Here is a 24,087-nt window from a genome sequence, read left to right on the forward strand (position 1 = left end):
TTGTTCTTTGCCTGTCAGGAAGGTAAGGTCCCTTCGTGGAACTTTCTCATCAGGCTGTAGGATAGGCCTTTGTAGCAAAGAAAGTCAGGAGCAGATATTACCCCCTGGGTCTGCATCCACACATATTTTGTGTATTTTATGGTATCAAAGATATCCTGGGGATGAATTAGTCACTAATTTCTGATATCAGTTTGATTTTAACTATTTTTAAATAACTTTTGAATATATTTTTAAATATTTTTAACTCATTTCAGAGCTCATATTGAAATTCATTGAAAAAATTTAAAAAAGAAAAAAAACAACAACTTACTGAACTTCCGCTATTGCGGGTATAATTGTGACTACTATGAATACAGCAGCAAACAAAATACAGTCCCTCATGTGGTGCTTATGATCTCGTGGGAGTGGACAGTAAACAGATAAGCTGATATATATTGGAGACAGGGAGTGTTTCATTTGGACTATGGGCATGGACTGTGAAAAGAGCAGAATTCACGGAGGTGTCCCAAGTCAGCTGTGAGCACTGAGAAGAGAGACGTTATTGAGAAGGGGAAGCTGTCAGATGGATAAAATCTGTCTTATTTGAACAGAATGCCCACCGAGCATCCCAGGGGAGGCAGACACACAAGTCTGGAGCTGGGGAAAGGTTTAGGATGGAAATAGAAATTTAGGAACCATTAGTTTGTGAGTCTGCGGCCATGCTGAAAGCCAGGTGCACCGCAGAGTGAAGTCGACAGTCCAAGGATTGGAGTCCTGAGCCCCACTGTTATTGGTGGCAGGAGGCACAGTGGGGGACCCAGGGAAAGCGAGCTGGGATTCAGGAAGCCCTGGAGAGGCTGGTGTCTTGGAGGTAGAGGAGAGGGTGCTCACCAAGGAAGGTGTGAGGGCAGTGCCTCAAGGCACCAGCAGGGCTGGATAAGAACAGAACCAAGGATGGCTGTTCTTTGGTGATGCGGGCACGTTGTGGGCGTGGGAGCACCCCTGGGTGGGTGCCAGAGAGTGCTAGAGGAGAGGAGGACCCCCAAGTGCAGACAGTCCTAGGAAGAGAAGCGAGAGTGAACAAGGTGGCTGCAGGAAGGTGAGAGAGGAGGGGAGAGTTGTCACGGTTGAGGGTGGGACCGTGGACGGGTTCCTGCAGGAAAGGAAGCTGTCCGCAGAGCAGGGAAGGTGACGGTGTAGGAGAGGCGGGTGGCTGATCTGCTCGGGCTGCTGCAGCCGACGCCACAGACGTGCTCAGATAGCAGACGTGTGCCTTGCAGCTCTGGAGGCAGGAACCCGAGGTTGGGGTGCCCACAGAGCGGGTCCTGCTTTGCGTGGGGCTGGCTGCCTCTTCGCGGTGTCCTCCCATGGTGGGAGAGAGAATAGGCGCTGGGGTCTCTTCTCACAGTTATACTCCAGCACAGGGGGGCCAGCCTCATGACATCATGGAGCCCTAATCTTCCCCCAAGGGCCCCATCCCCAATGCCTTCACACGGAGGTTAGCATTTCAACATATGAATAGGGGTTGGGGTGCAGAAGGGAAAGAGCAGAAGGGAAAATTATAGGGTGAAGAATATTCTGGAAAGCGTGTGGGGTTCTAGGATATTTAATACGCTGATGATAGAGGGCAGAAGGGATGCATTGGGCTTGCACAGAAGGGCTTGAGATTGGGTCATACTAGGGGGAAATGCAGAGTCCTAAGGGAACAGATTCTGGGTATAAAGAATGTTCTAGAAGTGATGGGTTTCTGGTGACTGAGGTGAATGAAGATTTAGGGTCTGATGGGATTCTTCTGATGGCCTTCCAGGGGCAGGTAGAGAATTCCTGGGAATTATAGCCTCTTTTGAGAAATGATCTTTCAATCAAGTTGAAGCAATGGAGCCAGGAGTTCTTTGGCGTGGGATTGGGTTGGAGGAAAGGCTACGTACCGGGCAGCCCGGGGGCTTCCTAGCCTTGCCGCTGGGACAGAGGGAGCACCTCCCCTCCCGAGTAGTGGGCTGCCAGGGGAGGTCAGCCTTCCATTGAGGATCGGATGAAAGTCGAAATCAGTTTTGGCCAAAGCAGTGGAGTTCTCCACTTGGTAAAACGTCTAATTGTTATTATTAGCAGTAACATTTTTGCAACAACAAAAGGAGTGAGGAACATAAAGTTTATCATTAGATAATATTTAGTATTACATGCAGCATTTGCATAGGAATGTGTGCAGAGAGCCGTCAGTTTTTGAGAAGACGAAATGAAAACAAGTAGTTTTCAGGAGTAAATCACTTGAAAAGGTTATTTCCTTTCTGAGGCTCAAAACCCTATGGATGGAGAAACTGCTGATTAAGCAGGAACAATTCTTTATCATTTTACAGGGGAATAAAAACAAGCAACCTGTTTATCATGTTAGCTCCATTCCTCTGATTTTGAAGTTGGAAAGGAGAAATGTTTTAGGCCCACGAGGGCCTTTGATGGCCCCAGTTCCTGTAAAAAGCTAATTATTGTAACCATGCTCTTGAAGGCACTGCAGAGAAATGTCTGTTGGAGCATGTGGGGGAGGCTGCTTTGTGTCCAGATCCTTTTTCTGACCCCTCGGCCTCCCCAAGAGGGAATCTTCTCCTTCCTGTTTCCACAGGAGCCAGTCTCCCCCAAAGAGAGGCCTCCCCACAGTCACTAGAATGTAGCAAATTACATACTTTCAAAGTTGAGAATCTGTCTCTTTTCCATTAAATCAGCCGAACTCAAGCTGTGGGAGCCATATTTGCTTTCTAAAGTGTTTTCTGATTTTGACACTCAAAGAAATAATTTTCTTATTAAGTGGTTCCCTGCACTTTCAACATTGTTCTGACTTTGATCATATGATACAGTTGAGGTTGGAAATTATCTAAATTACTTTGGTGTTTTGGGAGTTTTCATGACCGTGGATATGAAAGGAAATCATGGAATCACATAATTTCATGATGCGAACAAAAAAAAAATTCCCACCAATTTACATAATCTTCTGAGCGCCCGAAAGGGGAGGCGTTGGGGGAAGAAACCCACGTTGGTCGAGCGGCTCCTGTGTGCCCCACGTGGTGTGCAGAGTGAGCTCCTGTGGCTGGCACGGCCTACCTGCGTTCTGCCTCCACTGACCCCCTCCCCACCCCCACGCACCGGACCCGCTCCCCGATTTCTGCATAAGCGCGTGTTCCTGCGGAGCAGAGAGCAGAGGGAAAGCACGGGGCGAGGTGCTGCAGGCCCAGGCGATGGAACGCAGAGGGGATTCCTCGGAGACCCAGGGAGCCGGGAGTGCTAATTGGATTTGGTGGCAGGTCCTCGGTGACCTTCCCAGAGCACTCGTGTGTCGTGGTTGAAGAGGAATCGGATTTGGGTCAGTCGAGAATGGAATTGAAGCAGCGGAATTTAAAAGTACAGAGTACTTTTATGAGAAGTTGTGTTCTGAAAAGGAATCAGTGGCAAGAAAGTCAAGGAGCTTTGACGCAGGGTGATTTTGCAGAGTTGTGAAGACTGACCCATCCGTGGGGGCTGGCGGGGAGAGGGAGCTGGACAGTTTATTGTATGGCTCGGCGAGGACTGGGTTGATACTGCGATTTGGGCTACCTTTTAACGTTTTTTGTGTGCTAATATGTGATCTCTTTTATTTTTCATGGCATTCCTGTCGTAGAGAAGGAAAATCTCTACTTTTAGGTTTAGTGACTGGGGCATGTGAATTAAACGGACCACAAAACAGATCAGTAGGAGGGAAGGTTTATGTTGTGTGCACAGGGGCTCACAGAAAATAAGTGAAAACCCAGGGAGGCCATTATGCTTGAGATGTTTCCGTACCATTTTAACAAACGGCAGTGCAGTTAGAAGAGGGGAGAGACCAAGGAAAAGGGGTTCGGGCTTCTAGGGTGCTAAGCTGTGGGAAGGCAAGTATAAGGAAAACTAGTGGAAGCTGAGGTTTCTTTTAGTCAAGTTGGTTTCTGCAGAGTCATCTCAGGGACATGTTGCTTTCTCCAGTGACAAGGGTTGCTCTCCTCTTCCTCCTGCGGGCGTGAAGGGACACCTGGGCCCTGCTTCTAGGCAGGAAAGGGCAGAATGGAGAGTTCCTCCTGTGTGTAGTTCTCAGTTGCCTTCAACTCAAAATAATGCTGTGCCAAAATGGCATATTTGGGGTGGAATGTTCTGATCCCCTTATGAGCCAGATACATGGCAGTGTCCCGATCCTACAGGAGGAAAGCCAGTCGGGCACCCCAAGAACTCATCCTTCTACAAGATGGAACTGGGGTTCGAGCCCAGATCTGTTCACCAGCAGAGGTGAGACTTCTGCGTGAGGTGTGTTCTCCACCACCCATGTCATGGACTCCAAGAAGCCGAGGGAAGGTTGCGTGGAGCACGAGTTTCCTCCTGGAGTTACCCCAACGCCTGTACGCACATTTCTTGGGAATAATGTTTATTAACTTCACAGCCGCATCCTGCTAGCTAATTGTGGGCAGGGTCCACGCAACCCCTTGTGATCAAGAGCATAATCCAGTGACCTGAGTCACTGTGTGGTACAGGCAGCAGTAATTCTGACTCTGGACGGTGGTACCAGCTGCCAACTGAGTTGTTTTCCTAGAGGTAGTCGTCATGCGCTAAGATGTCGCGAGCAGAAGAATGATTGAGCCAACAGTCCCAAAGTCTGACGGCGAGCCTGCTGAACTTGGCAGCGCGCAGTGCGGCGTCAGAAATGCCATGGGAAAATTATTCAATATGAGACACTTTTGACAACCTAATGGCTGCCTGTTCCCAGGCTGAATGGAACTCTGGAAGGCATTTTCTTGTCACCATCTCCAAATACATTTCGTTCTGCAGCGAATAACATGTAGCTCTGGGCCCTTCCTCGTGAAACACAATGGAAAGAATTGGTTTAAATTTTATTGTCTGTTGATAAATACTTCGTGCATTATTTCAGCCAGTTCTAATTGGATTTATTTTTAAACTCGATTTCTGCAAATGGTACTGACAGTAAACAATAAAATCGGATGATTATTCTAACACAGAAAACATAAACACCGCAAAACTGCTTGTATGGCCTTGTTCTGGCCTTTTAGTGCCTCGGCTGAGCGGACGGCCCATGGGCTCCTGCCAGGGATTTATAGGAACCTGGCAACACAGCGGAGCGCTGGCCCGGCGCAGAGAAGACACTTGCAGGCTTATTGCACCGTTTGAAATACTGTAAAGATTGGTTCTTCTGTTGTAATAGGGAGCTTTGTTCTTTTTCAGAATCAAATCAGGGTGCAGAACATGCCAGTGCCTCAGGCACTGCGACGTAAAAGTCCAGGCCACATACGTCGATCTCCCTGCTCCCCCTGATACGGTGCGGTGTCCTCCCCAAAGGCAGAGGGGCTCTGGCAGGGACTCCAGTCATGGCGATTCCCACACCCCCTCCCCAGGGGTGTGTGTTTTGCTTAGAAACCTGCATCGTGAGCTCAGGGCCTGGCTGGTTCCCCTCAAGGGCGGAAGACCCCGCAGGCGTGCCGGGCACAGTGACGCGTTCCTGCTGCCACGACAGGGGGCTCACACATGGTGGATCCTCAGCAAGGGGTCTTTTGGGCAACTTCACACTGGGGGGGGGGGTCCTTTGGAGGCTACGTCGTACCTCCCGTTCTTCACGCGGTATGTCCAAGTGGCAGCCGCTCTGGAACGTGCCAGAGCTTGCAGACGTTTGTGGTTAATGATGACTGGCCTACGGAAGGGGGGAGCTGCCCCGTGGGATCTGAATTCTGTGGCCTTTCTGTTCAAGGGGCACATCGAGGTTAATAGGAACATGGGACCTTCTCAGAGCCCGCATGGGTTCACAGGGCGGAATGTCCCGTCTTTCTGGGAGTGTCACAGGAGGCACGGACCACCAGTGGACTTCCTTGGGCTGGGGATTGGGAATAAAGGAGAGGTTTGAGGAAATAGGAGACGGGAGAGTATTGGTTCCTCCACACGGTCCTTCGAAGCGCTTACATCTCAGAGCACCGTCCTCTTGTGAATCGTCTGTATACTGAGCCGGCGTCAGGTGATTTTCAGATACTTGGTTAGTCTCTGGACAGATACCTGAAGTCCACTCAGAATTGTCAGTGCAGATCTGTTCTGTTGCCTCCGTCCCACTGATTCCTTTTGGAATTTATTTTCAAAAATAAAAAATTCTCAGTAACCCATCCCATTGCAAAGTAATGGCTCTTTAGAGGAAATAGATCCGCTTTTCTTCGGTCAGACACGACTGGGAAAGTCCGCCATGCCCTCTGGCCAGCAGTCCACACGCCCGCCAGGGGGACTGGATTTTGCCATCCTCTGGCCCCCGTGGGTGGTGAGCCGAGCCGGTGTCGGCCGCGGAGGATGCTCTGCCCCAGTCAGCAGAGGTGTGCGGCCAGCACTCGCCGGGTGGTGGGGGCAGCGTTCTTGGCTTAGCCGGGGTGGATGCGGCTGAAGTTCATTGCTGCTCTTTTCTCCCCCACAGGTTCTTAGCATGATCATCAATGCGGCTTACAAGCCTGGAAGGGTGTTGAGAGAATTGCAGCTGGTGGAGGATCCTCACTGGAATTTTCAGGAGGAGACGCTGAAGGCAAAGTAGGTGTTCTCAGTTCTGGGAAACAAGGTCTGGTAAGCGCCTGCTGCTTTGAAACTTGTCCTTCCTCTGCCTGACACAGCCCGCAGAGTGCAGACAGATGGGAGGGGCCGCCATTCTTTAGTTCTGGGCTGGACGCTGTGTGCAGCTTTATTGGCATTTCTGCTTCACGGAGTTGCCTTAAGCCTTGGGATTCTGGAACTAAAGGAGAGATTTGTTTAACTGTAACTTTGTTGTGATAAACGTTCAGAGTCAGAATGTCCTGTGTTTTAGGACCAACAGATTATTTGATCAGAAGGGGAATAGTTACGAAAGAGAGGATATCTGTTGTCATTATTTGTGATTCACGGACAACTCTTAATATTTGATACCGTGAGGAGCTCTGCCAGACACAGATAGATGTTCTTTGCTGCGACAGTTGGCAGTGTTAAAAGATAAAAAGAACCCTATCCTCTGCTTGGTTTTGGTAAATGGGCTGTGGGTTGAAATGTAGTTGGTCCTTCTTATTTGCAAATAGGCTAACTGGAAAGAGGGTACGTTGGCCTTGCTCAAGTTGCTCGAGCTCCAGAACGGACGGCCCCTGCTGGATGGAGAAGCTTGAGCGCCGTGTTTAGAAGGCGGAGAGAAGAAGATCAATTTGTCAAGATAATTTCTGTTAATAATCGCTTCGACTTTGGGTCCTTGGTATTCGTTTAGCTTCTCCGCAGACTAGATCTGACTGGTCAGCTTGTTGTGGAACAGCGTCCTCACATAGTCTTCAGATGTGACATTTGGGAAATGAGATCTTTCTGAGCAGGGACGCACGTTCCGCGACGAGTGTGTGGCTGAGCCCCCTTTAAAGAAAGCACCTGTCCTGCTCATGTGGAAGTTGAGGGATGTGAAGTGGTTTGTTTGACCGGTTTTATCCTCCTGTGTGGTTTACTGACCACGCTGGTCCTGAGTAAGGATAGCGGGATGCCACTCGGCGACTCTTCATTCGCTGTCTTCTCGGCCTGGCATTTCCTAGTTTCTTTTTTGATCACGTCTGTAATTTTAGACGCCATAAATGTCATCTGTGGTCCAGCGATGCGCTGCCAAGTCCCAGGCATCAGAGGGAATACGCATTAGTTGGGAGAACGTTTATTTGTGTGAAGTGGCTTGCCGGTGAGACGTGGCACGTATCTCCTCCTTCCCGAGAAGTATTTAAATGAGCCTCCCCTATAAATTACCTGAGAGGCTATGATTAATGGGAAAAATTAATGGTCTCTTCCAGCCATACTAAATCTTTTCCTTCTGTAATTAGTGTGGTTTGTTAACAATTTACTTTTTTAAAAAATAGAAATAAATGTAAGCAACTGAATTTATTAAAAAAAAAATACCTGAGCACCACCTGTAGTGCAAAAGAAACTAAAGCAGGTTTTTCACCAGCTGACTGTTCCTTATCTTTCTACTTCCTCTGAGGGGGAGATCAGCAGCACCTCGACATTTTCTAAGGTCAATGCCCCGGAACAGCGGTGGCCAAAAACCTGAGCATGGGTTGGTACAGAGAAACACTTGCTTTAAACAGTTTCTGTAAGATTCCGTACCTCCCAAACACACCTCACAGATAAGGAAATAGGACAGGGACAAAAATCTTAAACCCCATTAGAATCGCCCCTGTAGCTAAACAAGCCAGAAAGTTGCCCCAGGTACCGGAATGATAGGGAGAGTTAATTTTGCGGTGTTGGCACTCATTTTCACGTTACCGGGTCGATCAGAGCTTTTATGAAATCCAGCCTCATACAGTCAAAACTGACATGGGCAGTCAGCCCTGCCTGATCATGAAGGCGATGTGTTACCTGTTAGATCGTAGACGACGGTGAGTTCCTTAGCGGATCCTATGTGGCAGCTTACAACGAGGATGTGCCTGTCTGCCCTGGGTTTCCAGAGTTCTGGATCACAGTGGCGTCTCAAAAGCAGCTGCTAATGATGACAGATTTACAGGGGGCGGGAGTGTTCCTTCTAAGGGTACTGTGTGCTGAGTCACCTCTTCGCTTCTGATGTAAAACGACAACATTTTAGATCTTGACAACTTGGCTGTTTTCTTTGGTGCAAATGAGAGGAGAGAGCCCAGCCTTCTTCCCATTTTGCTGGAAGGCTGAAACACATCCTGTCCTGAAAAAATTAACCTCTGGCGGGTGGGGGGGGGGGGGGCTCGCATTTAAGGCATTTGGTTGTCTGGGTCTCTGTCCTCCAATGACAGTATCACAGGGAGTGCTTTCAGGGGAAAAGGACAAGAGATCATCAGTCCTGGGGTTTGGGAGGGCAGTCGCTGAGCAGTTAGGGTTTCTGACTCGTTCTTCCTCGTCTGAAAAGACCCATTTTCTTGAGAGGATGGAGGTGCCATTGAAAAGGTTTGACCTGTGCATGGGAGAAAAACCTAACATCGTCATCTTCTGTCCCTTGATGATTTTTCCCCCTATTTATCTGACAGCCACACCTTTTATACTTAAAGAACTTACTGCATTATTGAGCACCAGGTAAGGAGTCTGTACTGGGAGTCTTCAGCGTATATTGAAAGGCAAAACCCAGGTAGCTGTGGTTCCGAAGAGAAAGTAGGTTCTCACGTAGTTCATTCAGCAGTCCTGGAAGAGAACATTTCTCTCCAGTGCATTTCCGTATACTAAATTGACCTACATTAGTTTGAATTTCAGGAGGAAGAATTTAGGCTATACGTTAGGGGGATTAAAAAAAAAATAATTCCAACCGTGTGCATCTAGAGACATTTAAATGTTTTCCGACATGTTCTAGAATCTTCTTGGGGGGAGAAAGACTGTTAACTCTGCTTTGAGGGGCTTTTGTGATCGTCTTAAAATCTAGGTAAAGGCTTAATACATTTTCACAGTCCTTTGCTACAGTTACTCAGAATATTTAAAGAGGAATTGTCCTCTGTAACTGGAGGGAATGAGACTTGTTTATCATTTAGGCAGACGCAGGGGAAGTCACAACTTCAAGGTGAGTCACACTTGGCTCTTTAGAAACGATAGTTTGGTCTCTTTTTCATAAGCAGTTACTGATTTTTATGTGTTTCTCCCCCCCCCCCTTTTTTTGGTCTTTTACTCATGCTTCTATTTTGTGAGTAGCAAGATGTAATATTTGGCAGCAAAATGATTTGTGTGGAAAAGGAGTTGCAAACAGAGGCCTTTCGTTGAAAAAAAAAAATTATTAGTTTGTTCATTTGTTAATTTTTACCTCGCTCAGATTTATGCGATCGCCCTCCTGAAAACATGCCGTTAACATTCCAGGAAGCAGGCGCTGAACCCGTTTGTGGAACACAAGCCCAAGTTTCTGCGCGCATCCGTTCCCCAGGTTGTGGGCCTGGTGTTTCCGCTTCCAACAAAGACCAGTTTAGGATGTTCTGAATTGGATTGGGTCTTTCCAAAATAAGCGCACACATACCCCCTTTCTTACTCAGAGTTCTCATTCCTTGAAATGCAGGAATCCAGAAAGATGGCAGAAGTTTCTGAGGGGTGTGTCTCATAAGACCAGAAGCCAGTGAACCAGAGCGTTGCCCATAGTTCTGAAGATCACAGAGTTGTGGCAGTGAAGGAAAGGCTCGCTTCTGTAGGAAGTCAGGACCATCACTCATTGTGGCTAAGGAACGGAGTGAAGGTCTTCCAGCATGGGAGGCTTCTCTGTCTCCGCAGAGTTGAGTTCTTCCTTCAGAATTCGTCCTCAGGTCGTGGATTCAGCCTGCGGGAGTAGAACCTGGTTTTGTGCTCTCACGCCCCCATTGCTGCCTCACCAAGTTCTATTAGAAGGTCCTGCTCTGGGGTCATTTTGCAAGTGAATGAGAGAACATAGGCCCAGCTGGAGTCCTCCCAAGTTGAATTCCTCCTGGAATTCAAGAGTGGATTGTTACATCAGTGTTGGGTTTTTTCACTCTGGATTTCTTTTTGGCTCAAAATCCATTTCAGTTTTTCTCAGGGGAAAGAGGTGAATATATTCCAGTGTCCTTGTTTCTCCGTCTTCATCTCTCTTTCTCCACCCTGCCTGATGTACTCACATGTGGAAATAAGCCCCTACTTTGGTAGGAAGATACTGGAAGACTATCCATACTTCCTTCTTGATGGCAAAGGAAAAAACCTTTTCTGTATCCTGTAATGTTCAGTTCCTGGGAGCCTGCAAATTAAACTGACAGAGGACTGATGAGCAAGAGAAAAGACTTTACTCACAGGTGCACCATGCACTCACACAGGAGTGCTTCCTGATGGGGAACTTGAAGGGGAAGTTAGGATCTGGAGCTTATGTGTATGTTACCCCTAGCTCAGTAGGGGAAAGAGAGTATGGAGCAAAGGCCCTTAGGGGAAGAACAAATAGGTTTCTTTCTTTCTTTTTTTTTTTTTCCTTTTTTTAAGATTTTATTTATTTATTTGTTTGGTTTTTTTAAAAAAGATTTTATTATTTGACAGAGATCACAAGTAGGTGGGGGCCGGGGAGCAGGCTCCCCACTGAGCAGAGAGGCCAATGTGGGGCTGAATCCTGGGACTCTGGGATCATGACCTGAGCCAAATGCAGAGGCTTTAACCCACTGAGCCACCCAGGCACCCCAATTTTATTTATTTTTTTGACAGAGATCACAAATAGGCAGAGAAGCAGGCAGAAAGAGAGGAGGAAACAGGCTCCCTGCCGAGCAGAGGGCTCGGGGCTTGATCCTAGGACGCACCCTGAGATCATGACCTGAGCCTAAGGCAGAGACTTAACCCACTGAGCCACCCAGGCGCCCCCAAATAGGTTTCTTTATGAAAGACATAGGAATTTTTAGGAGAACAAATAGAAGATAAGAAAGTTTGTGAAAAAGTTGGTTTATGTGGGCACGAGCAGTCTTTCTTTTCCATGGCCATGAAGCTCCTCAGAGAGGGGTTTTATGGTGGGTTTACTCTGGTCTCTCCCCCAGGGTGAGAAGCCACTCCAAAGAAGGAACTTAAGGCAGTCCTCGTTTCTCAGAAGTTTCTGCTTTTAGTCAGCTCATGGAGGCTCTGGGAAAGCTGCTTGCTGCATCTTTGGATCTCAGCTGTCTTCATCTTAAAATCGTCTCTGGGTTGGCTCCGGGGTCCCCACAGGGACAGCTGGGGAGAGGATCCCTCCTGTGTCCCTCTGCTTTCTGGCATCCTGTGCTGTTTCACAGTGGGTGTCTGAGACCTCTGTCACCCAGCCTGTGCTCGGGCGCCCTGCTAATAAACACAGGATCAAGCTCCACGCGTCTCTGGAGCCTCAGTAAGGCCGAGGTGCCCCGGGAACGGGGGCGGTCTTCAGAGGACGGAGGCGGGGCTCCTCTGCCGCGGGCGGCTCGCACATCTCCCTGGGCCCCTCCTTCTTTATCTTCGCTTCTTGTCCTGCCGCGGCAGTTCTGGCTTCTTTCCCTCCTTTCCTCTCTCTCTCCTTCCTTCCTTCCTTCCGAGACCAGGGAGTTTTCTGCTGTGCACTAGATGGATCATGTCTTCCAGTGTTTTCCGCTCCTCACCGAACCTGTGCTCCATGCTCGAAGAACCTTACCTTGTGTTTACAACAGCCTTGCTGGTCCTTTTACTAAGTTCCCGGCAGAGGGTCCTTCCCTCTGGACTCACGTGGACAGGATAAAGCAAGGAGCTTGATCCCGTGCTTGATCCCGAACACCTCCCCTCCCGTTCTGCCTGCAGAAGTGTGTCCCTGGCGTACTGTTGTCAGCCTTTCCCGATGCCGAGAGCTGCAGAACGGATTCTACGGCCACCTGCGATACAGGCTAGCGAGGGGACCGCGGTGGCGCCCCTCAGTTCGCGCCCTGGGCACGGCCCGCCCACCTCTCCACGTCTGGCGGAGCTCCTGACGCCTGACCTGCCCGCGATGGCCCTGGGAGACTGTGAGGCTCGGATGGTCACGTTGTGCGGCGTCTCGGAGAACACAGAAATGACCCTGTCGTGTGCATGCAGTCACCATTAAACCCCAGCCAATGGGTACAGTTCTGGAGCTGCCTTTTGCCTGCGTTTCTTGGTAGATTGGTAGCTGTGTATGTTTAGTGCGTCTTCACGAACAAGAGTTGTGCAGACACTCGCACTCCTTGTTGGCCGCTCCAAACAGGCCAGGAGCTGTAAGGTCCAATGTGTCTTCCCCGCGTTGCGTGAAGATCCAAAAGCGAATGCCCGTACTGACCCACAGCACTCGAAAACAGAGATGGAAATCGTGGTATATACTAAGCTTAATGTAGTTTGAGTCCATATACACCCAACATTTTTATTATTTCTTCTCTACGTGTTTATCTGGAAACAGTCTCAGACTTCTAGAAAAATGACTTTAAATTATATAAACAATTTATTACAATTACATTCTTTTTCCTGGTGGATTTCAGAGTAAATGGTTGGCATGATGGCCCATCGCCGCCCAGTCCATAACCATTTCCTACCAGCAAGGACGCTCTCCCACATAATCAGAATCAGAACGGTGGTGCACACGAGTGCTATGTACTAGCACTCGTGTCTCCACTGTCCTAGTGTTGTCCCTCGGGCAGAACCGGGGCACTGGGCTGCCCTGTCTCTTAGGGTCCCTTTGCTCCCCAACAGTTGCTCGGACTTTTTCCTGGCCTTCATGACCTTGATATTTGTAGAGGGTAGGGACCACGTTGCAGAACGCTGCTTCTTTGGGAGTTTCTTTCATGTTTCTGCATGACGGGGTTCAGGGGGTGTGTGGGGAATGTCATAGGAGTAAGGATGTTCCCACAGCACCCTGCTGGCTGACGCCCGTCTCTGTGCACCCCTCCCTGGGGGTGTTGACTTTGATCACCTAATTAAGGGACGTCTGCCGCGCTGCTGTGGGGCAGAGGCAGCTGGTGGGGGGACGCTCTGAACTACGTAAATATCCCTCTTTGTCAGGCTTTCAGCCTTTTCAGAGCCTTGTTTGTGTTGTGTGAGTTCAGGGGCTACAGGTTCGCTCAGTGGGGTGACGTCATCAGCTTACTCTGACGCTCGGGTTGGCCCAGATTTGGCCAGTGGGGACCATACCCAGCAGGCTTTTTTTTTTTTTTTTAAAGATTTTATTTATTTTTTATTTTTATTTATTTTATTTTTATTTTTATTTATTTTTTTTGAGAGAGGGAAGAGAGAGAACGAGCAGGGGGAGAAGGAGAAGCAGGGAGCCGGATGCAGGATTCCGTCCTGGGACCCGATACCATGGCCAGAAGCTAACGGACGGAGCCACGCAGGCGCCCCCCATGCTACCCCAGCAGGCTTTGTGTTTATCGCCCTGACCTTTCTCATCAGTGTTTGATACTTGGTTATTTTCTGACCCAGTGAACTGTTCCCAGATCATCTGGTTCTTTCTCTGCCTAGTCCTGGACTTAGCCACCTCTCTAAGGAGACTTGGTTGGGTTTTGTTTTGTTTTGTTGTTGTTGTTGTTGTTGTTTGTTTTTGGTGGGCGGAGGTGAAAAGCGATATTTAGCAGCCAGGTTTAGACACGTTTAAGTGCATTGCTGTTGAGGTGTTGTGTCTCTTGGGCTTTCTCGTTGGACAGAGCAGTGACATTTGTGTGTGTGTATGTGTGTGTGTAGACATACATATGTGAGTGTGTAGACATACACATGTACAAAAAGAAACTTAAATTTATATTTACTTCTGTGTCTGTTGGGTCGGGAGACCTCATGACCTCCTCCATGGTCTGAATTTTCCTACAAGTGCTGTGGGGACTGAGTGCTATGATTTTACTGTGGGCTGAGACTGATCGCGGTGACGTAGTAAGGACACGCAGCGAGGTCGTGAGGAGAGAGGCAGGTGGGGTCTGGAAGAATCTCCATGTCAGGCGTCCTTCTGCTTGCTCTGCTTCCCTGGCAGCGGAAGTGACTTTCATGGGATGATTCCATCCAGAGAAGCCCAGGCCGAGGCTCTTGTTGTGGGCTGGTCCCACGGGCAACACGCTGCCTGGCATGGGCCAACCAAGCAAGCAGGTCCCGTTTTCAGCACAAAACACATGGTTCACCCACGCCGGGCGCAGTTCAGCACCTGGATAACCTCCAAAATGCGGTTCCCAGACACCAGTCACAGCGACTAGCTTCTCTAGAGACTGCAACGTCAGGCCCGCAAGCCTGGCCTTTCTTGCACGCTTGTGACCAAATTCGAGCTCTGATTCCCCCTCTCTGACCTGCCTAACACCGTGGGTGGGGGGTCCCCTCTGGCCTTTTCCTCTCCTATATTTGCACCCACCCCCCAACACACAGGGGACACCTGGCTGGCCTGTCTCTAGTCTGTTGCGTTTGGTCAGGTCCCGCTCTGGAACCTGTCTCCTGTCCCTCTGTTCCCTTCACCCCCATCCGGGCCGTCGCACCTGACCCATGCCGGGCTGTCCGCAGGGGCAGACATCCTCTGCGTTCTGAGCGGGACGGAGATGCTGTCATCCTGCCTCCGTCCTCACGTGCCACGCGTCTGGATCCTCTTAATTAAGGAGGGCCCTTGGAACAACACCCGCGGGAGAGGGGGAGACGGACCATAGCCCACGGGCCCCTCTGGCATTGGAATGGCCCTCCATGGTCGTCCCGAGGCGGGCCCAAGTGGCCGGGCCCTTTCGCCCCATCACAGTGACTCGCGGCATGGGGGCTGCCCACAGGAGGAGAGGGGGCGAGCTCTTGGAGCTGAACAGAGCCTCCAGGGCCTGCGTCTGGGCCAGCAGTGGGAATGGGAGGTCCTGGCAGCACCACCGGTGTTTCCCGCATCCACCCACCCCGGGGCCCGGACACCGTGGGTCCCACCCAGCCTCTCCTGCCTGCACACCTTCCCTGCCCAGTCTCCCTGCCCTCCTCCTCCACCACCATAGCTCTTTGATGGGCTTGTTCCAGAAGGGCAGGCAAGGAGAGGGGATTCTCTTACTTTTAAACTGTACCAGGATCCTGTTTTCATAAACTTGGATTGACGTTTCCTAAATGGGAAAGGTTTACTAAAACGCTTGCTTCCATGGGGTCGTCCCAAACCAGAAGGGAAGAAGAAGCTGAGCCTTCTCTCTCCCGTGGGCATTCGCTCTTGTCCTCTTCACGTCCTTCTAATGTATTTCTGGAAGCTTCGGAATTTGGAGGTCTCGGACACCTGTCTTCGGGCCCAACTTCCACAGGTTGGAATTGGACCCGATTTTCACATTTCTCTTGCCTTTATTTTAAAATTTGATATCATTTAATTTTTTAAGGAGCTTGAAGAATTTTGATACAGAGCTCTTTAGAAGGGAGGGAGCCCTAGGGCTACAAAACCATAGTGCGTACAACTGTAAGGGAAGCTGTACCAGTAACGGGTTTTTAGTCTGCCTTCCCCAGAGCAGGAGGGATACCCCGTGACCACGGACCTGTGCTGGTTTTACCGTGAAGCATAACAAAAGCTCAGAGCACAAGCCAGCCAGACGTGAACCACAGAGTCCTCAGCGGAGCGCGGACTATGTGCCTACATCTAGGGTCAGGAGAGGTCCTAGAAAAATCAACAGTTGTTCAAGGGCGATGCGATTTAAAGCATGATCTTTATCTATAAAGAATTGCTTTTTAGTTCTCAAGACACAGAAAGCCAAACTAGGCACTTCAGAGAAATGCAAGAAGAGTGCAGAGGGGCTGGGATCGGAGAGACCAGACGCAGAATGAACACGAAGTCCGGTTTTTTTAACTTAGAATTTAATTTCTTTGCTGTTGATACTGTTAAAAAAAAAAAAAAAACCACGATCTGTTAGGAAAAGGAGTATTTTTCTGGTCTTCAGAGGCATACAGAGAAAGCCTACTTGAACGCAACTCAGGATCAGTTTGCTCTATTTTTTTTATTTTTTATTTTTTATTTTCCTTTTATTTTTATCACTGCCTTACTCTTAGGGAACCAGATCTAGGTTTTGAATGTAATACTTCACTTGCAAATTACTGAAGCGATGCTCTCCTTACGTTACGCCATTTGCACGAATTACCTGGTGTCCCTGTTGCTTTGCGGCAGGCTCTTGGAAACCTGCAACACGAGTGTGCAAAGCAGGTTTGGCAGAGAGCTCGTGCCCATCACCCCTACAGATGGGGGCGAGCAGGACGGCAGTGTTGGCTTACTTGGCAGTTCATGCCTCTGGATGGTGGTTAGTTTTCCCAAAACTAACCCGAGTGTTACCTACCAAAGGTCCCACTGTCTTCCTGGAACACACATTGTTGTTCAGGATTTCAACTTGAGGGCCCCTGAGTGGCTCATTCAGTTGAGTGTCTGCCTTTGGCTCAGGTCATGATCTCAGGGCCCGGGCTGGAGCCCCGCGTCGGGAGGGAGAGAGCGTCTCCCTTTCCCTCTGCTCTCCCGCCTCTTGTTCTCTCCCTCTCTCTCTCTCAAATAATAAAATAAATAATACCTTTAAAAAAGATTTCAACTTGAAAATCAGGGTGCACCTCTGGGCATAGTTGAACAGGCCCCGTGGTTTTGATGCATTCTTTGTGTCAGTGGATTCTGGGTTCTGTGACGTGTCATTTAAGTCAACACCGGTCGAACAGAGATGTGTGCAAGTGTTTTCTACCAGCGATATCTTAAAAATGTGTTGACATATGGCTCGAACCTACATCCAAGTGCTCCCCTTTCCAGCCGAGCATTATTTACGTGGTTATCCCTGTAAGTACTTGGCCCAAGGACTCCGTGCCCATTTTTGAATCCAGCATTCATTCTGCCTGCTTTCCCGAAGAGCTGGTCTCCAGTGTTATGCTGGAGACTTCACTGCCCGTGGCTTTTCTTAGCAGGAGACAGTGTTTTGTTTTTTGTCTTTTGGTTTTTTCCCCTCAAACGTGATGAGCAGCAGGTGACAACATCTGGGTTTCTGAAGGGTTCTGGAGTGAGTGTTGAACCGCAGACACCGCAGTGAGCGATGCCACGCCGAGCTCCGTGGCAGTGGTTCGTCGCGGTCGTGGTGCACGTGGTGCTTTCCTAGAAACACTACTCTGAGCTCCAAAGGAACCATAAAAGCGAATGACGGGGGAATCGCACACAGCCTGCCTTATGGTTGGAAAATAAAGGGGCCACTTTCAGAACGTGCCGTGTGCCCAGCAGGTGTGAGTAACGGTGCGGTCTTGTCGTCGCTCTTCCTCGTTTCTAGGTACAGAGGCAAAACGTACCGCGCCGTGGCCAAGATCGTGCGGACGTCTGACCAGGTAGCAGATTTCTGCCGGCGGGTTTGTGCCAAGCTGGAATGCTGCCCAAATCTGTTTAGTCCCGTGCTGGTTTCGGAGAACTGCCCGGAGAACTGCTCCATTCACACCAAAACCAAGTACAGTAAGTACAAAGAATGAAAAGGAAAATTGGGCTGGGGGCCTACAGGTAGTTGGTGGATTAAAAAAAAAAAACAAAACAAACCTTTGAGTAATTTTTCATGGGAATTGCTATGAAAGAACTGTTTGACATTTGCTGTGGCTGATACGTGTCCCTAGCCCCGCGGGGGGACAGGATGGCAGAGAAGCGGTGGGAAGGGCGGGCTGTGAATTTCGGGCACCGGTAAGTCTGGAAACGTACCCGGCTGAGGGAGAGCGGGGTGAAGCTGGCTCTCGGTTGCAGCTGGTAACCGGCATCGCTTTCTTGGTCCTCAGGCTGAGGAAGTACAGACCCTGCCTTTGCCGCCTGGAACGGGGGGGGGGGGCTCCTTGTCACAGCCTGCACCCCCCCTCCGTCTGTATCTCCTTCTCTGAGCTCCTTGATGAGGCTGCTGCGAGGTGCAAAGGCAGCCCGCACTGTTCCCGGCACTCAGGGTGCCCCCCACTCCCTCCACCTTTGCTCTGACCCCTCCCTGGCAGGATTTTCATACTGTCCGCCGCACACGTGTGGTTCCTCCGCCGCCTTTAGTGGCCGCTTCAGGTCCCATCCTTCCTCAGCTCTGGCCTTGGCAGGCTCGGTGGCCTGGGGCTGTGCTCCCGCAGCCTGCATCCCAACCACCGGCGCGTGAGCGGGACACGGGAGTGCGGTCCATGTGCTGGGAACCCCAGCCAGCTGAGACGGATCAATTCGTGTGTCATAACCAGCAATCTGAGCCACCATTTGGCGTGTGAATCTCCTTGTAGTTTTCTCTGTATGGGTGCATGGATATCCTAAGAATTCCTTTCCGCCCCATTCCTGCCAGGAGTTAGCACTCTTGTCTGTGAGGTTGGGCCACTGGGCATTCTGCGCCCGCGCCCACGCCCGGACAGCCAGGGGTGTGTTGCTAGGACACGGGGACGTCACCGCCCTCTCTGAAGAACTTGTTTCCCCTCACATTACGTTGGACCAGAGGAGAGACCCCCTGGAGTACGCTGTTCAGTAACAGACGGGAAGAAGCGGGTTACCCCAGCTCGAATTAAATACGAACAAAATGACGTGGAGATTTTTCTGGGTCTCGTGATGAAACATCAAAATCCTGAGACCCCTGGGTCAGGGTAAATACCGCTGCAGATGGCACGGACGCTCTGGGGGGGCGACAGAACCACGCTGGGGAAGGACTGGGAGCCCCGAGGCCAGCAGTCACCCCAGTGTGAGCCCAGGACTCTGAAAGTGTGCTGGCCCTTTGTTGTATTCGGTCAAACTCAGATTTCCAGCATTTGGCTTCTAGAAAACCACTGGTAGGTGTGTGCTGTGTTTTCTCAGCCCTCAGATCAGTTTCTTGGCTGTTCCTGATGATTTGATATTTTTTCTAGCTGTGCTGGAGGGACAAGGCGAGCTCAGGGTCCCCTGCTCCTCCACCTTCTTGACTCCCCCGGGTTCTACGGGGCCCTTGGGTGTGAACAGGTGCTTATTCATTTGTGACTGGTCCGTGGAGACAACTGTGAAGCTGTGATCGTCCTGCTCTGTGGGTCGCACTGGTCTCGTTCTGCATGTGAGACAACAGAACGCTGGGGCCGGGTGGCGTTCATGGGGAGTGCAGAGGCGCGGGCACCCCCGGCCGCCGCGCTCCACCACAGAGCGTGTGCTCCACTGAAGCCTCGGGGCTGCGTGCTTGGGTGTTTTCTTGGCTCCTTCCAACCATAGCTAAAGGCTGCCTTTCTGCATGTGGTTTTAGATGGAACAGTAGGGGTTATGTTGTGGGACGGCCGAGACTTTGGGCGATGGGTCTCGATCGGGATCATCACTGAGAATTGGGTCCTTAGCAGTGGTTTCAATTAGTTGAGTATACGTTTAATTTACAAAATGCAGCGGTCGTTACTGGAAGTTGCTAACTGACTCTGACGGGTGCTGTGCGTGTGACTAGAGACCTGTATCGAGGTGCTGGCACGCCTGGTTTCTCCAAAGGCCTCTGTTTTTGGCTGCGGTCCTCACACCTCCCCCTCTGTGCACCTTCCCCTTCCTCGCTCTGCTCCGCCTCCCATAAGCGCACCGGTCCTGTGGCACGAAGGCCCCACGCTTCGAAGACCTTCATCACCTCCTCACAGGCCCTGACTGCAGATACAGTGCCGTGCGGGTGAGGGCTTTAACGTGTGAATTTTGAAAACACACAGGTCTGCCCCTAACACTTTCTAGCCACGAGGGCACGGGGGAGACGTTCTGACTGGAAGAACGGTCCGGTCTCTCTCTCTCTCTTCTCTCCTGCCCGACCTCCCTCTGCTCTCTGTGCTCGCTGTGTCCGCGTACTGCGCGTGTGTGATCGTGAGAAGACGGTTTGGGTCCTCTCTCCTCGCAGCCTATTACTATGGAAAGAGAAAGAAGATCGTGAAGCCCCCGATAGGGGAAGCCAGCACTGAGAGCGGACACCCGAAGCCCGCCAGACGCAGGAAACGGCGAAAATCCATCTTCGTGCAGAAGAAGCGGAGGTCTTCCGCCGTGGACTTGGCCGCGGGCTCGGGGGAGGTACGTCCTGCCTAGGGCACCTTCCTGCATGCGCCCCGGACATGCGGTGGCTCTTGGCTGGGGCTGCGGCCCACGTGTGATGCCAGGTGCTTGCACACTCCGGGTACCCGGAGCCCGGTGCTTCAGCCGCTGAAAGCACATCCCGCCCGCTCGGCCATGTGGGCCAGGAGAGGGCCGCGGCGGGGACAGGCTGGGGATGGCTGGTTGGGCCTTGCACCCCGCCCCCCGAGGGTTCGCATGGGGCCGGCTCGGTGCGAGACGGCCTCCCTGGAGTCAGTGCCGTCCCTTCTCCCCAGGAGAGCGAGGAAGAGGATGGGGATGCCGTGGACGAGGACACGGGCAGTGAGGAGACCAGCTCTGAGCTCCGCGATGACCAGACAGATACCTCTTCAGCCGAGGTCCCCTCCGCGCGGCCCCGGAGGGCCGTCACCCTGAGGAGCAGCTCAGAGCCCGAGCGCCGGCCACCCGTGGAAAGGCCTCGAAGGGGCCGGAGGGCACAGGCTGCTTCCTGTACCGAGGGGGCAGAGCAGGGTGTGGCCACCGGCCAGGACCCGGCTGAGGTAAGGGCCGCGGGCCCCAAGCTGGGCTGTGGGGGCGGGGCTGCACACAGGGTGTCGAAGAAGGAAGGCCTTGCTTGGGGGCTCCGTGGTTAAACCAGCAGTCGCGGCAGCTCCAGCCTGCTTCCCGAGTCTGGTTCCCGAGTCTGGTTCCCGAGTCTGGGGAGAAGGGCTGGGGATTGCCCATCCTGGACGGAGTTCTGAGGGAGGTCATGGCACCTGTTTCTCCAGAAGCTTTTCCAGCTGCTGAGGATCCTTGTCAGGGGAACAGACAGACTAGGCCCTCAGGGTCCCGTGGCCACGAGGCTTCCCCTTCGCAGGAGACCTCTGTGATGCCATGACACAGTATATTCGGTCTCCCCAAACCCTCAGGCCGTCAGCAGTCAGCTTGGGCACAGGCACCGTCAGCAGCAGCATAACTGCGGAAGGGCTGGCTGCCTCCTGCACGTTCTCAGGCACCTTGTACCGTCCTCTCTGCAGTCGGAGATGCTCCTCCCTGCGCAGGCCCGAGACTGCCTGAACTTGGTTTCCAGCAGCTGCCCTCACGGCGCCTTTTCTTTTAACCTCCAAGGCACACGAGGCATTGGAGGCACAACTGTAACCCAGACGCGCTGCTCTGAATGTCCCTGTGGTCTGTCCGGTGCCTGGGGAGAGGCCAGAGGGAGGAGGAAAGTCTGGCTCAGGCCCGCAGGGTTTACCCAGGGTCCCGCCGGCGTGGCGGTGACAGGTGACCGCCGCCTCCCTTCTCCCACCAGGACACACAGCAGCAGGAGGAGGAGAGACTCGTCCTGGAGAGCAACCCGCTGGAGTGGACCGTGACCGACGTGGTGAGGTTCATCAAGCTGACGGACTGCGCCCCTCTGGCCAAGATCTTTCAGGAACAGGTGTGCTTGTCCTGCCGCGGCGTTTCTGTTCTTTGTTTTTCCGACGTGGCTGCTTTCTGCGACCCGGCTCTGGCAGGGCACAGGTGCTTCCTTGTGACTGCAGGGGGCTGGGGGGACGGAAGCCTGGCTCACACGTGGTCCCCGCGGACACTTCCGTGGGGGGCCCTTTGCTGCCCAGCAGAGACGCGAGTCCTGGCTCGGGCTCCCTTGTCAGGGGCTAGGAGCCTGGGGCCATCTGGCCATCTGGCCTTCGTCACAGTCAGGGTCAGGGTGGTTCTCCGTCCTGCAGGAAAGCCATCTTTGAAAGGTTTCTGTCTCCCTGCGCCACCCTTTTCCCAGTCCTTCAGCTAGAAAGAGCAGGCGTCCCTTGGGCTCCTTTGCACCCAGGCCCAGGGCAGCACTGGGGGCCATGCTGTGTAGTGGCGAGTCTTGGATGTAGAGGGACGCAGACAGCCGGGTGCTCAGTGCCGTGCCCTCCGGCACCCCCAGGTCCCTGCTGGTCTCCGTCTCTGCCCCCCACTTCAGGTTGTTGGGTTCCTACCGTCCAGAGCTTCTCGTTCTGTTCAGCGGGAGAAACGGAAGGACGTGCCCTCATCTTGCAGAGGCAGAAGCCCCGCACCTGCCCCGTTTCTCTCAGTGCCGCTCCCTGCGCCGCTTCTGCCTCACTTTTTCGCTCTTTCCTTTGTAACAACATTAAAAACCTGTGGGACGTTAGGTTCCTGCTAGCGACAGGTCCACGCAGAATGATCAAGATGATCCATACGTTAGAGGAGTTTTGATTCTGCCGCTGAGAGGGGGAGAATTAGCTAAAGTGTAAGACGTGCTTCAAGCCACAAAAAAGGAATTTTTTTTATGTTGCCCCTTAAATTAATACGGATACAAATGGCCTGTCTGGACCCAAGCCTCCCACGGAAGCTCCAGTGAAAGCCGCTCTCCTGTGTTCGCGTGAAGGTTGTCACTTCTCACAGCGCCTCACGGAGTACGTGTGTCCCTCAGGCGCTCGGATGTAAGGACGGGGCTGTTCACCACGTACTCCAGTAGACGTGGGTCTGTGCGGCCTTTCTTTAGATGATGCAGACCGATGTTCTGGGAAGAGGGGAGTCCGGCATTCCGTCAGGAAGGAGAGAGAAGCCTCGATGCCGCTGCCCCCGGCGAGTCCCCCAGACCTTCGAGGCCACCGTGTGAAAGCAAATGGCTGCAGTCCCCGCGTGGCCCAGGGCAGGGCCCTGTGCGGTCCGCCGCAGAGCCGCCCCAGACACGGACTGCGCACACGTGGAGGCCTGAGTGGCGGCCGTGGGGCTCTGCCGTGACCAGCACCTCCTCTGAGTGACGCAGAAACGCAAATAGGAAAAAGCTGCATCAGACGTAACTTAGTAACGAGCCTGTCCCTTCGTTTAAAACACGCGGGCGGGGAGAGAATTGCTAAGAACCACGAAGGCCCGTGTGGTTTGGGCCATCTCCTATCTCGGAAACAAAATAAAGCGGTAGATTGAACTCCTGCTCAAAGCTTTGGCTAACGTGGCATTTTCCCAGGTGGCCACTTGTGAGTGGTGGCCCGGCGAAGCCACTGAGTGCTGGTGACCAGAGCTTAACACGGGGGGATGTTTGCTTGTGTGTTCACTCAGCGCGGTGACAGAGTGTCTGCTCTGGGCCTTACGATGTGGAGGGTCGTGTTCTAGATTAGTCTCAAGCTGTGCTTTTGCCTTATTTCACTTTTAGACTCCAGTGCACACTTGTGGCTGGAAATGGTTTTCAGCCGGGCTGTGGCCGAACAGAGCACGGCGCTCTCCCGCCCCAACTCCGGGTTGGTGGGGCGGCGAGAGGGGAACGGGCTTGCCTGCGGCTGCTCTCAGCGGCTGGGGACTCGGCAAGAACGTGGAAACAAGGCTGACTCGGGAGAAAGGCTAAAATGCTACGAGGGCCGAGTCGTCATTCCTTGCACTTCTAAGCCCAGCTTCTTAGGGTGTGCCAGAAAGTTCTGAGCCTTCCCAAGCCAAGGTGTCCAAGACGTGAAGCGTGCTGCGGCCTTCCCACTCCCAGAATCAGGCGGTGGGCAGGGCCCTGTCTCTTACCTTCTCCTCTCACGCCAGTTAAAAGCTCGGTCCTACTATGTACCTTCTTACTTCTCTTAGAGACGGAAGAATACGTAGACTAATTGATCACAGCTGTGTTCCGGTTCATTTCCAGCCTCACAGTGGGCCTTCCCTTGACTGTGGTAAAAAGCTGCTGCCCACCGTGCTGTCCAAAGCATGTGGTACTTGAGCCCTTTACTGTTCAGTTGGGCCCGTCATTACTAATTTTTGCAAATTTGTTCAGTCGTCTTTGAGCGCAAGTGCTCTGTGGT

General features: G+C 51.9%; 1 protein-coding gene across 8 annotated transcripts in view; it reads left to right on the top strand.

The window, feature by feature from the left end:
* The window catches only part of SFMBT2 (Scm like with four mbt domains 2), a 302,416-nt gene that overhangs the window by 194,231 nt on the left and 84,098 nt on the right, over nucleotides 1-24,087 (top strand). For 6 of the 8 annotated variants that reach the window (XM_082740949.1, XM_082740950.1, XM_082740946.1 and 3 more), the window contains 5 exons: nucleotides 6,428-6,537; nucleotides 17,592-17,767; nucleotides 20,136-20,302; nucleotides 20,599-20,862; nucleotides 21,615-21,743. In XM_082740949.1, the coding sequence (XP_082597075.1) occupies nucleotides 6,428-6,537; nucleotides 17,592-17,767; nucleotides 20,136-20,302; nucleotides 20,599-20,862; nucleotides 21,615-21,743 (846 nt within the window). The remainder of the gene's footprint in view (nucleotides 1-6,427; nucleotides 6,538-17,591; nucleotides 17,768-20,135; nucleotides 20,303-20,598; nucleotides 20,863-21,614; nucleotides 21,744-24,087) is intronic. The other 2 variants (XM_082740951.1, XM_082740952.1) reach the window with 1 other exon arrangement.

This window comes from Mustela nivalis (assembly GCF_964662115.1).
Source record: "Mustela nivalis genome assembly, chromosome: 7".
In the NCBI taxonomy this organism is placed as follows: domain Eukaryota; kingdom Metazoa; phylum Chordata; class Mammalia; order Carnivora; family Mustelidae; genus Mustela; species Mustela nivalis.